A 13,940-nucleotide genomic window follows, 5' to 3' on the forward strand; every position below is an offset into this window, starting at 1 on the left:
TTAATAGTGGGGTAATGCCATTGAATGTCAAGGGCCGCTGGTTAGATTCTCTTGTTGGAGATGATCATTGCCTGACACTTGTGTGGCGAGAATGGTCTTTGCCACTTCAGCCCAAGCCCGGATATTGGCCATTTCTTGCTGCATTTGAATATTGACTGCTTCAGTATCTGAGGTGTTGCTAATGGTGCTGAACAGTGTGCAATTTTCAAAGAACATCCCCACTTCTGACCTTTAATGGAAGGAAGGGCATTAATGAAGGAGCTGGAGATGGTTGAGTCTAGGACACTACTGAGGAACACCAGCAAGATGCACTGGAGCTGAGATACTGACCTCCAACAATCACAACAATTTTCCTTTGTCCTAGGTAAGACTCCAACCAGCATAGAGTTTCCCTCCTGATTCCCATTGTTTCTAGTTTTGCTCGGGCTCCTTAGTGCCATACTCTTGTCAAATGTGGCCTTGATGTCAGGGCAGTCATACTCTCCTCAGCTCTGCAGTTCAGCTCTCTTGTCCATGTTTGAACCAAGGCTGCAATGAGGTCAGACGCTGGGCACCCTGGCAGAACCGAGCATTATTGCTGAGTGCCTCTTGATAGCACTGTTGATAACACCTTCCATCACTATGATTATTGGGAGTAGACTGATGGGGTAGTAGTTGATTGCGTTGGATTTGCCTTCCTTTTTGCCCACAGGACATACCTGGGCAATTTTCTACATTACCGAGTAGATGTCAGTGTTATAGCTGGTACTGGAACAACTTGGCTGTGGTTACAGTCCAAGTCGTCAGTACTATTGCCAGAATATTACCAGGGATCCACAGCCTCTGCAGTATCCAGTGCTTTCAGCCCTTTTTGATATGATGTGAAGACTGGCATCTGTGATACAGGGAACCTCTGGAAAAGGCAAGATGGATCATCCACTCAGCATTTCTGGCTGAAGATTGTGGCAAATGCTTCAGCCTGGTCTTTTGCACTGATTTGCTGTGTTCCTCCATCATTGAGAATGGGGATATTTGTGGAGCCTCCCCATTCTCACTATTTGTGGAATTTTTAATTGTTCACCACCATTCACAGTCTGATGTGGCAGGACTCCAAGCACAGATCTGATCCATTGTTTCTGGAATTGCTTAGCTCTTTGGCATGCAAGTAGTGTTGTAGCTTCACTAGGTTGACATCTGATTATTTTTTTTATGTATGCCTGATGCATACCTCTATGCTCTCCTGTACTCGTGCCACACAACATGGAGGATATCCTCCCTTTTGAAGATGGGACTTGACTCCACTAGGGAAATACGGTGGTCACGCCACCAACACTGCCATGGGCAGAGGTGTCTGCAGTTGGCAGTTTGGTGAGGATGAGATCCCAGTACTTTTTTCCCTCCTGTTGATTCCCCCATCACCACCTCCTGCAGACTCTACCTAGCAACAATGTGCTTTAGGAGTCCGACAACTTGGTCACTAGTGGCACTACCACGCTACTCTTGGGTGATGGGTGGGGGTGTGGTGTGGGCGGGTGAGGGGTCTGTGGTAATCAGCAGGAAGTTTCCTTGCCCATGTTTAACCTGATACATGAGACTTCATGGGATCCAGAGTTTATTTCCAGGGCAATTCCTTCCCGACTTTCTATCAGGATTGCATAACCAGATTTAATAGTTGTTTTGTGCACTTGGACAATGGCTGCTTTATACATTTTTGTTTGTTCACCTTACTGTGAAGTAGCTGAACAATTTCTATCGGTCCTCCTATCGTCAAATGTTTGCTCAGTCCAACTTTGAAAAGATTAAGTTTGGATATTGTTGTTATATGCCCTGAATCACACTTTTTTATGAACTGACATAAGAGTGTGTAAGCTAACTCCCACATGACGAGTGGTCTGAGCACTTGTAAGGAGCCCAGACAGAAAATACAAAGTTCTAATATTGGTGATTTGTTATTTCTGAAGCGACTACCTCAATTGACAAGTGCCTTATGATATGGAACTTGAAGCCGCAAACCAGAGCTTACCGATTTACAGGACACAGAGATGCTGTTATGTGTGTCCAGTTTTCCCCGTCAGGCCAGTTGGTGGCATCTGCTTCACGAGATAAGACTGTTCGACTCTGGACTCCAAATGTGTGAGTAATGCTGGTGAGCCTTTAATCTGATTATGTACAAATATGTGTTACATTTAACAGATATTGTTCACAGGTTATAGATTGCATTGTAATACTGAAAGTAAAGAAATTTGTACAATTTTGCTCAAACTGCAAAACGAGTTGATCTTCCTTGGCATTACTCTGTTTGCACCTCAGACTTGCTATTGCGCTCTACCTTTCACACTTTGTTCTCTCACCCACATAACGATAGATATACTATTTTTCTTCCACTTCCACTTGGCGGGTCGGATCAAGGAAACTCCAAGATTTTTTACTCTTATGTAAGAAATAAAAGAATGACCAGGGTGAGGGTAGGGCCGGTGAAGGACAGTAGTGGGAACTTGTGCATGGAGCCAGAAGAAATAGGAGAGGCGTTGAATGAATACTTTTCTTCAGTGTTCACAAAGGAGAGGGGCCATGTTTTTGAGGATGAGAGTGTGATACAGGCGGATAGGCTGGAGGAGGTAGATATTCTGAGGAAGGATGTATTAGCAATTTTGAAAAACCTGAGGGTCGACAAGTCCCCTGGGCCAGATGGGATTTACCCAAGTATTCTTTGGGAGGCAAGGGATGAGATTGCAGAGCCTTTGGCTTTGATCTTTGGGTCCTCGCTGTCCACTAGGATAGTGCCAGAGGCACTTCCGGGTGCGGCGATGACCAGCCGAGTCGCACGTTTCGGCAGCTCCCTGTGAAACGGACTTTTGGGCTCTTGATAGGAGCCCCAACGGCAATTTTAACGGCTGAAAACACCGTGCGGTAAACCAGAAGGGTGTTCCCCCTGGACACGGATGGAAAAAGGAGAGGAAAGTGGCCGGATTGCAGCGGATCCTTTGGAACAACGGCAAGGAAGGCAAGCAGAAACCAAGATGGCGTCGGAAGGTGGCAGTTTCATATGGGGCCCTGAACAACAAGAGTTTTTGAAACGCTGCATGGAGGAGATAAAAAAGGAAATGAAGAAAGAGTTGTTGGCCCCGATATTACAGGCGATTGAAGGGCTGAAAGAGGAACAAAAGACCCAGGAGCAGGAGCTTCGGGTCGTGAAGGCGAAAGCAGCAGAGAATGAAAACGATATACAGGGCCTGGTGGTGAAGTCGGAGATACAGGAGGCACACCAGAAACGATCTGTGGAGAGGTTTGAGGCACTGGAAAATAACGCAAGGAGGAACAACTTGAGGATTCTTGGCCTTCCTGAAGGTGTGGAGGGGGCGGACGTCGGGGCATATGTGAGCACGATGCTGCACTCGTTAATGGGAGTGGAGGCCCCGACGGGTCTGTTGGAGGTGGAGGGAGCATACCGAGTTATGGTGCGAGGACCGAGAGCAGGAGAAGCTCCCAGAGCCATAGTGGTGAGATTTCTCCGTTTTAAGGATAGAGAAATGGTCCTTAGATGGGCGAAGAAAACTCGGTGTAGTAAATGGGAGAACGCGGTGATCCGCGTCTATCAAGATTGGAGTGCGGAGGTGGCGAGAAGGAGGGCGAGCTTTAATCGGGCCAAAGCGGTACTTCACAAAAAAAAGATAAAGTTTGGAATGCTGCAACCGGCAAGACTGTGGGTCACATATCAAGGGAGGCACCACTACTTTGAGACGGCGGATGAAGCGTGGACTTTTATTGTAGAAGAAAAATTGGAATGATTGGACTACGAAAATGAACGTTTGGACAAAGTGGTGGGACGAGTGGGGGGGGGGGGGGGGGCGAAGAGGAATTGTATGATTAATCCTGCGGTATGGTAACTTTTCTTTCTCCCACAGGTGGTGATGGGGGGAGGTGGGGAGGGAGAGGAGATGGGGCGTTGGCCATGGGAGGCGGGGCCGAGGGAGAGGCGCGGGCTTGGTTCCCGCGCTATGATAATTATGGCGGGAATAGAGAAGGAGGGGGCGCCGCACGGGGCGAGCCGTGATCACGGGGGGAAGCCGAGGTCAGCCAGAGTTTGCTGACTTCTGGGAGAACATGGGGGGGAGTAATTACGCTAGCGGGGGGTCTAGCGGGGGGGGGGGGGGAATTACTGGGTTGCTGCTGCTGGGGAAAGGGGGGAGTGGGTGCGGGAAAGGATGGGCGGGGGGGCACCGTCTGGGAGAAATACAGCCGCGTGGGAACTGGGCGAGAAGCTGGAAAAAGATGATGGCTAACCGGCAAGGGGGGGGGGGGGGTGGGAAGCCCCCCAACTCGGCTGATCACGTGGAACGTGAGGGGGCTTAACGGGCCGATAAAGAGGGCACGAGTACTCGCACACCTTAAGAAACTTAAAGCAGATGTGGTCATGTTACAGGAAACGCACCTGAAACTGATAGATCAGGTTAGGGGCTGGATGCGAAAAACAGGGGGGTGGCTATATTAGTGGGGAAGCGGGTAATGTTCGAGGCAAAGATTATAGGGGCAGATACGTGATGGTGAGTGGCAAATTACAGGGAGAGATGGTGGTGTTGGTAAACGTGTATGCCCCGAATTGGGACGATGCCAATTTTATGAGGCGAATGCTGGGACGCATCCCAGACCTAGAGACCGGAAAGCTGATAATGGGGGGAGACTTTAACACGGTGTTGGAACCAAGGCTGGATAGGTCGAAGTCCAGGACTGGTAGGAGGCCGGCAGCAGCCAAGGTGCTTAAGGATTTTGTGGAGCAGATGGGAGGGGTGGACCCGTGGAGATTCAGTAGACCTAGGAGTAAGGAGTTCTCGTTTTTCTCCTATGTCCATAAAGTCTATTCACGCATAGACTTTTTTGTGTTGGGTAGGGCATTGATCCTGAGGGTGAGGGGAACGGAATATACGGCTATAGCCATTTCGGATCATGCCCCACACTGGGTGGACTTGGAGATAGGGGAGGAAACAAGAGGGCGTCCACCCTGGAGAATGGATATGGGACTAATGGCGGATGAGGGGGTGTGCTTAAGGGTGAGGGGATGCATTGAAAAGTACTTGGAACTCAATGACAATGGGGAGGTTCAGGTGGGAGTGGTCTGGGAGGCGTTGAAGGCGGTGGTTAGGGGGGAGCTGATATCAATAAGGACACATAAAGGGAAGCAGGAGAGTAAGGAACGGGAGCGGTTGTTGCAAGAACTTTTGAGGGTGGACAGACAGTATGCGGAAGCACCGGAGGAGGGACTGTATAGGGAAAGGCAAAGGCTGCATGTGGAATTTGACTTGCTGACCACAGGCACTGCAGAGGCACAATGGAGGAAGGTGCAGGGTGTACAGTATGAATATGGAGAGAAGGCGAGCAGATTGCTGGCACACCAATTGAGGAAAAGGGGAGCAGCGAGGGAAATAGGGGGGGTGAGAGACGAAGATGGAGAGACGGAGCGGGGAGCGGAGAGAGTGAATGAAGTGTTTAAGACATTTTATAAAAAATTGTATGAAGCTCAACCCCCGGATGGGAGGGAGAGAATGATGGAGTTTTTGGATCGGCTGGAAATTCCCAAGGTGGAAGAGCAGGAAAGGATGGGATTGGGAGCACAGATCACGGTAGAAGAAGTGGTGAAAGGAATTAGGAACATGCAGACGGGAAAGGCCCCGGGACCGGACGGATTCCCAGTTGAATTTTACAGAAAATATTTGGACTTGGTCACCCCGCTACTGACGAGGACCTTCAACGAGGCAAAGGAAAGGGGACAACTGCCCCCGACTATGTCAGAAGCAACGATATCGCTTCTTTTAAAGAAGGAAAAGGATCCGCTACAATGCGGGTCCTACAGACCAATCTCCCTCCTCAATGTAGATGCCAAGGTCTTGGCCAAGGTAATGGCAATGAGAATAGAGGAATGTGTCCCGGGGGTGGTTCATGAGGACCAAACTGGGTTTGTGAAGGGGAGACAGCTGAACACGAACATACGGAGGTTGTTAGGGGTAATGATGATGGCCCCACCAGAGGGTGAAACGGAGATAGTAGTGGCGATGGATGCCGAGAAAGCATTTGATAGAGTGGAGTGGGATTATCTGTGGGAGGTGTTGAGGAGATTTGGGTTTGGAGAGGGGTATGTTAGATGGGTGCAGCTGTTGTATAGGGCCCCAGTGGCGAGTGTGGTCACGAATGGACGGGGATCGGCATATTTTCGGCTCCATAGAGGGACAAGGCAGGGATGTCCTCTGTCCCCATTACTGTTTGCACTGGCGATTGAGCCCCTGGCGATAGCGCTGAGAGGTTCCAAGGGATGGAGGGGAATACTTAGGGGAGGAGAAGAACACCGGGTATCTTTATATGCGGATGATCTGCTACTATATGTGGTGGATCCAGCGGAGGGGATGCCAGAAATAATGCGGATACTTGGGGAGTTTGGGGATTTTTCAGGGTATAAATTGAACATGGGAAAGAGTGAGCTGTTTGTGGTGCATCCAGGGGAGCAGAGTAGAGAAATAGAAGACCTACCGTTGAGGAAGGTAACAAGAGACTTTCGTTACCTGGGGATCCAGATAGCTAAGAATTGGGGCACATTGCACAGGCTAAATTTGACGCGGTTGGTGGAACAGATGGAGGAAGATTTCAAGAGATGGGACATGGTAGCATTGTCAATGGCAGGGAGGGTGCAGGCAGTTAAGATGGTGGTCCTCCCGAGATTCCTTTTTGTGTTTCAGTGTCTCCCGGTGGTGATCACGAAGGCTTTTTTCAAAAGGATAGAAAAGAGTATTATGGGTTTTGTTTGGGCCGGGAAGACTCCGAGAGTGAGGAAGGGATTCTTACAGCGTAGTAGGGATAGGGGGGGGCTGGCACTACCGAGCCTAAGTGAGTATTATTGGGCCGCTAATATTTCAATGGTGAGTAAGTGGATGGGAGAGGAGGAAGGAGCGGCGTGGAAGAGATTAGAGAGGGCGTCCTGTAGGGGGACCAGCCTGCAGGCTATGGTGACAGCCCCATTGCCGTTCTCACCAAGGAACTATACCACGAGTCCGGTGGTGGTAGCTACACTGAAGATTTGGGGACAGTGGAGACGACATAGGGGAAAGACCGGAGCACTGGGGGGGTCCCCGATAAGAAACAACCATAGGTTTGCCCCGGGGGGAATGGATGGGGGATATGGAATGTGGCAAAGAGCAGGTATAACGCAATTGAAAGATCTATTTGTGGATGGGAAGTTTGCGAGTCTGGGAGCGCTGACCGAGAAATATGGGTTGCCCCAAGGGAATGCATTCAGGTACATGCAATTGAGGGCTTTTGCGAGGCAGCAGGTGAGGGAATTCCCGCAGCTCCCGACACAAGAGGTGCAGGACAGAGTCATCTCAAAGAAATGGGTGGGGGACGGTAAGGTGTCGGATATATATAGGGAAATGAGAGACGAAGGGGAGACTATGATGGACGAACTAAAAGGGAAATGGGAAGAAGAGCTCGGGGAGGAGATTGAGGAGGGGATGTGGGCAGATGCCCTAAACAGGGTAAACTCGTCGTCCTCGTGCGCCAGGCTAAGCCTGATTCAGTTTAAGGTATTACACAGGGCACATATGACTGGAACACGGCTCAGTAAATTTTTTGGGGTGGAGGATAGGTGTGCGAGGTGTTCGAGAAGCCCAGCGAATCATACCCATATGTTTTGGTCATGCCCGGCACTACAGGGGTTTTGGATGGGGGTGACAAAGGTGCTTTCGAAAGTAGTAGGAGTCCGGGTCGAACCAAGCTGGGGGTTGGCTATATTTGGGGTTGCACAAGAGCCGGGAGTGCAGGAGGCGAAAGAGGCCGATGTTTTGGCCTTTGCGCCCCTAGTAGCCCGGCGCAGAATATTGCTAATGTGGAAAGAAGCCAAGCCCCCGGGGGTGGAGACCTGGATAAATGATATGGCGGGGTTCATAAAGTTAGAGCGGATTAAGTTCGTCCTAAGGGGGTCGGCTCAAGGGTTTACTAGGCGGTGGCAACCGTTCGTCGAATATCTTGCGGAAAGATAGATAGGGGAGAACAAAGAAGGCAGCAGCAGCAGCCCAGGACTTGGGGGGGGGGGTGGGGGGTGGGTGGGGGGGGGGGTGGGGGGTGGGGGGGGGGGGTGGCCTGAGACAAGGCAGTTGCCGATTAGGGCTAGTTTTTATTTATTTATTTATTTATTTTTTGTTATTTAATATTTATTTATTTGTTGTTGTTTTCTTTTGTTCTTGTTTAAATAAAAAAGGTCATTATTATCTGTATTGTTATAATGTTGTGTAAAGGATGCACAATGTACTGTGTTGGTTGACCAAAAATTTTCAATAAAATATTATTTGAAAAAAAAAGATAGTGCCAGAGGACTGGAGAGTGGCGAATGTTGTTCCTCTGTTCAAGAAAGGGAATAGGAATGACCCTGGTAATTATAGGCCAGTTAGTCTTTCTTCGGTGGTCGGGAAGATAATGGAAAAGGTCCTGAAGGATAGGATTTATGACCATTTGGAACGATGCAGCTTAATCCGGGATAGTCAACACCGATTCATGAAGGGTAGGCCTTGCCTCACAAATTTGATTGAATTCTTTGAGGAGGTAACTAAATGTGTAGATAGAGCAGTTGATGTCGTATACATGGATTTTAGTAAGGCATTTGATAAGGTTCCCCATGGTCGGCTCATGAAGAAAGTAAGCAGGTGTGGGATAGAGGGAAATTTGGCCAATTGGATAAGTAACTGGCTATCACATAGAAGACAGAGGGTGGTGGTGGATGGAAAATGTTCAGACTGGAGACCAGTTACCAGCAGTATACCACAGGGATCAGTGCTGGGTCCTCTGCTATTTGTGATTTTTATCAATGACTTGGAGGAGGGGGCTGAAGGGTGGGTCAGTAAATTTGCTGATGGCACCAAGATTGGTGGAGGGGTGGATGAGGTGGAGGGCTGTTGCAGGCTGCAAAGAGACATTGATAGGATACAGAGCTGGGCTGAAAAATGGCAGATGGAGTTTAACCCTGAAAAGTGAGAGGTGATTCATTTTGGTAGAAAACATTTGAATGCGGATTACCGGGTCAACGGCAGGGTTCTGAGAAATGTGGAGGAACAGAGATCTTGGGGTTCATGTCCACAGATCTCTGAAGGTTGCCACTCAAGTGGATAGAGCCGTGAAGAAGGCTTAGTGTGTTAGCGTTTATTAACAGGGGGCTTGAGTTTAAGAGCCGCGGGGTTATGCTGCAACTATACATGACCCTGGTGAGACCACATTTGGCGTATTGTGTGCAGTTCTGGTCACCTCATCGGAAGGATGTGGAAGCATTGGAAAAGGTGCAAAGGAGATTTACCAGGATGCTGCCTGGTTTGCAGGATGGGTCTTATGAGGAAAGGTTGAGGGAGCTAGGCCTTTTCTCTTTGGAGCGGGGAGGATAAGAGGTGACTTAATAGAGGTTTATAAGATAATGAGGGAGATAGATAGAGTGGGCGTTCAGAGACTATTTCCTTGGGTGGATGTAGCTGTTACAAGGGGGCATAACTATAAGATTCAGGGTGGGGGATATAGGAGGGATGTCCGAGGTAGGTTCTTTACTCGGAGAGCGGTTAGGGTATGGAATGGACTGCCTGCTGTGATAGTGGAGTCGGACACTTTAGGAACTTTCAAGCGGTTATTGGATAGGCACATGGAGCACACCAGAATGACAGGGAGTGGGATAGCTTGATCTTGGTTTCGGACAATGCTCGGCACAACATCGAGGGCCGAAGGGCCTGTTCTGTGCTGTACTGTTCTATGTTCTATGTTTACATTCTCCTTTTCTCCTTGCTCTTCTCGTTCTATCTTATTTGAATTGTTTTTTCTTCAGCTGTCTCTTAGCAAGGACTCGTGAGACAGGATTCAAACATTTGGGGCGTATTGGTATGCTCAGAGCTGGGTGGACAAGCAAATATAAACGAGGAAGAACCCAAGAGTGTGAGGAAAGATGAGCAGGGCACCCAATGGGTGATCAGAGAAGCCGGGAGATTGCTTTAACTTTTCTACCAATGTGATTGTTTTGTTTTCTGCTGCTTTAACCTTATTAATTGTTACCAGCTTTATTTTGCATTTAATGTTGATATGGGCGAGGCGTTTTCAGAACCCCAAAATGTATCATGGAGTTCAACCAACCTCTCCCTTTAATGTATTTGTTGCTTTTCCAAGCACGCGGCTTTTTCCCTAGGTGTGGGATTACAATTATGGACACGTGGGTTTTTAAACATTGTTTATTCCATGAACTCAACTTAACATCTTAAATAAACATTGGATCTCTTAACACCACTTACTTCAAAGATAACTCAGAAAATATTGCAACAGTAAATAACTCCTTAAAATGTTCCTTCAACTTCCAAGAGACTTAACACCTTTAAACAGTATCACATCAGGTTAAAGGATATATATGTTTTCTGGCAGAGATATATTAGGTTGGGTAACTTCAGCTCCAGCACTTTGCTTTTGTCATGCAGCTCTCTGGAAACCCATAGACATACCCACGCTGCTTTCTCAAACCTGGCTTTCTCCCTTCAAGTAGATCACAGCAAACCAGAACTTCTCAAACTGGCTTTCTACTTTTAAACTGCTCTCAGCAAAACCAGCCAGGCACTATTTAAAACTGCAAAATCAAACTTCAAAATGGCTGAACTGAGCTGAGCTCCACCCACTCTCTTGACATCACTGTTTTCTTAAAGATACATTGCTTACACATCCATTTCTTAAAGGCACTCTTGCATGACGCCTCCCACGAACAAAAAATAAATAAACCATCAACTGCAAGATGGTTTAATTTTTCACTTTTGGACCATCCACTAAGAAATGTAAATATACCTTTTTTTGGTTTTTAAAAAAAACGACACATGCAAACAGGTATAATAATATAGTCCATTTTTCTTTGTTCTTCTTCCTCCAACCGAAATCCTTCTCGATTGACAGTCTCTTTGAACAAAGTCTCTGCACGATCCATCCATTCCTCTATTCCTCGGCATTTCTCTTTAGAATCAGATACTTTAGTTCAATCTGACCACAAAGTCCCTTGCAATTCTCCAATACAGGAACATTGGTGATCACAGCTTTCAGGCAGTCAAATGCCTGTTGAAAGTCCGCTGTCCATTTAAATTTTTTACGTTTCATTATCAAGTCCATCAGTGGAGTAATCACGCCACAAAACATTTGCACAACTGTTCGATCAAAGCCATTCCTGCTAAGAAATAGCATTGCCTCCCTTCGTCTTGAGGGTATCCAAAACTCCTCAAGGAAAGTGATTTGGGCTTCTCCAAATTCACTTTTGGCTAGGTTCATCACCAAACCTGCCTCCTGAAGTCGATCAAAGAACTCCATACGATGTTTTAAATGTTCTTTCCATGTCTGGAAGTTGTAAATAAAAGCAGACTTGTCCCACTTTCTCAATGCAATCCTTCAATGGTGGGACAGGATAAGAGTCCATTCTCGTAACTGCATTCACGTTTCTATAGTCCACACACCGTTGGGTATCGTCTGGTTTAGATACCATCACTATGGGTGAGCTCCATTGGCTGCAACCCACTTCAATTATGCCATTCTTCAGCATACACTCAATCTCTCTGTTAACCTGTGCCAATTTTAAAGGGTTAAGTCTATATGGATGTCGTTTGATAGGAACAGCATTTCCCACATCTACATCATGTATAGCCATTTTAGTACTTCCCAATTTATCTCGACAAACTTGCCCATGTGATATCAATAACTCTTTCAGGTCAGTTCGTTTTTCCTCTGGAAGGCAACAACAATTCATCCCAATTTTTAAGAACATCCTCATTTTCCAATTTAATTTGAGGTATGTCAAATTTAGTCATCTGGATTTGGTTCGTCACTCTGAGTTAGAATCATTAAATCCTCCTTTTTCTCTCCTTCCCTTTCAAAGTACCTTTTAAGCATATTCACATGACACACTCGGTGAGTCTTTCTTCTATCTGGTGTTTTTACCACATAATTCACCTAATTTAATTTCCTTTCAATCTGATACGGTCCACAAAACCTAGCTTTTAAATGCTCCCCTACCACTGGTAACAACACTAAAACTTTATCCCCACTGGCAAAACTACGAACTTTGGATTTCTTGTCTGCTACCTGTTTCATCACATTTTGTGCAACTTTCAAATGTTGTCTAGCCAATTCACCTGCTCTATTTAATCGTTCCCTAAAATTTGACACGTAAACCAATAATGTAATTTCTGATTTCTCAGTCACCAATTTTTCCTTAATCAATTTAAGTGGTCCTCTTACCTCATGACCAAAAATTAGTTCAAAAGGACTAAATTTGGTAGGCTCATTAGGTGCATCCCTAATTGCAAACAATACGAATGGGATTCCTTTATCCCAATCCTCTGGATAATCTTGACAATACGCCCTCAACATTGTCTTTAATGCCTGATGCCACCTTTCTAACGCTCCCTGCGATTCTGGATGGTACGCAGTTGATTTAAATTGTTTTATTCCTAAGCTATCCATAACGTCTTTGAATAACTTTGAAGTAAAATTCGATCCTTGATCCGATTGTATTTCTGTGGGTAGTCCATATCTAGTAAAGAATTTAAGTAACTCCTCCACAATCCTTTTAGCTGTAATATTCCGTACTGGAATGGCCTCTGGAAACCTAGTAGACACATCCATTATCGTCAAAAGATATTGATTCCCACTTTTTGTTTTAGGAAGCGGTCCTACACAATAAATTATGACCCTCGTAAAAGGTTCCTCAAATGCCGGAATGGGTATTAAGGGCGCTGGTTTTATCACTGCTTGAGGTTTCCCTATCACTTGACATGTGTGACATGATTGACAAAATTTAACTACATCTTTATGTAGTCCAGGCCCATTAAAATGTTTCTGGATTTTAGCTTGTTTTCCTTATTCCCAAATGACCTCACACTGGTACCTCATGTGCAACTCGCAACACCTCCTTTCTATACCCTACCGGCAGTACTACTTGAACGTCTGCCCACTTTTGATCCGCCTGCGTATGTACAGGTCTCCATTTTCTCATCAAGACATCATTTTTACAGTAATAACACTCTGGTATACTCTCAGATTCCTCTTCCGTATGTGCTTTCTGATATATCTGTTTTATTTCTACATCTTTCTGTTGTAACTCCGCCAATTTTCCTGAACTAAAAATATCCGCCTCATCCTCCACCTGTTCTTGTTCTTTTTTAACCATCTGATCAAAAATCGTTTCTGATAATTGCACTTCAACTTCATCTTCACTCTTTGATTTCTCCTCTTGTCATAACCTGTGACTTTGCGATCTTGTTACTACACAATCCGGAAAAATCCCAGGATATTCGTCCTTGAACCCTTCAGTTGACTGATTTGCCACTGGCTTATCAACCACAGTAGGCATCACTCCCACCTGTGATCCAGCTATATCATTACCCAAGATAAACTGTATTCTTGGACAAGATAGTTTCTCTATTACTCCTACTATCACTTCACCACTCTTCCCTGGACTTTCCAACCTTGCCTTATATAATGGAACGCTACTCCTCTCACCTTGAATTCCACATATCACCACCTTTTCTGGCAACATTCTTCCCAAACTACATAATTCCTCATCTCTTACCATTAAAGATTGACTAGCCCCTGTATCTCTTAAAATTGTGACTTCTTTACCTGCTCTTCCTGATACACATAAGTAAACTTTACCCACATAAGTAAATTATTTAAATACATCTGGCACCTTCTTAACAATTACTTCTTGAACAGGCTGTACAATCATTTGCACCTCTGTCGCTTCCCTTGGGCTTTCCTTTACCACTTTAACAAACCCCAATGTCTTGTCCTGTTTTACCACATCAGCCTTCCCAGTGCTTTTCTTCGACCACCAACACTGTGACTTTACATGGCCTAGATTATTACAGTGACAATATTTGAAATTTTTCATTTCTTTTCTACCCTCCTGGATTTCTTTTTTAGTCTGA

The 13,940-nt window shown here is 46.1% G+C and overlaps 1 protein-coding gene across 4 annotated transcripts in view; it reads left to right on the forward strand.

Annotated features, from left to right (window-relative positions):
- LOC140396383 (uncharacterized) overlaps positions 1-13,940 on the forward strand; it is a 176,744-nt gene that overhangs the window by 47,428 nt on the left and 115,376 nt on the right. For all 4 annotated transcript variants that reach the window (XM_072484962.1, XM_072484964.1, XM_072484963.1 and 1 more), the window contains one exon: positions 1,941-2,112. In XM_072484962.1, coding sequence (XP_072341063.1) covers positions 1,941-2,112 — 172 coding nt within the window. The remainder of the gene's footprint in view (positions 1-1,940; positions 2,113-13,940) is intronic.

Source organism: Scyliorhinus torazame, chromosome 19, assembly GCF_047496885.1.
Source record: "Scyliorhinus torazame isolate Kashiwa2021f chromosome 19, sScyTor2.1, whole genome shotgun sequence".
Classification (NCBI taxonomy): Eukaryota; Metazoa; Chordata; class Chondrichthyes; order Carcharhiniformes; family Scyliorhinidae; genus Scyliorhinus; species Scyliorhinus torazame.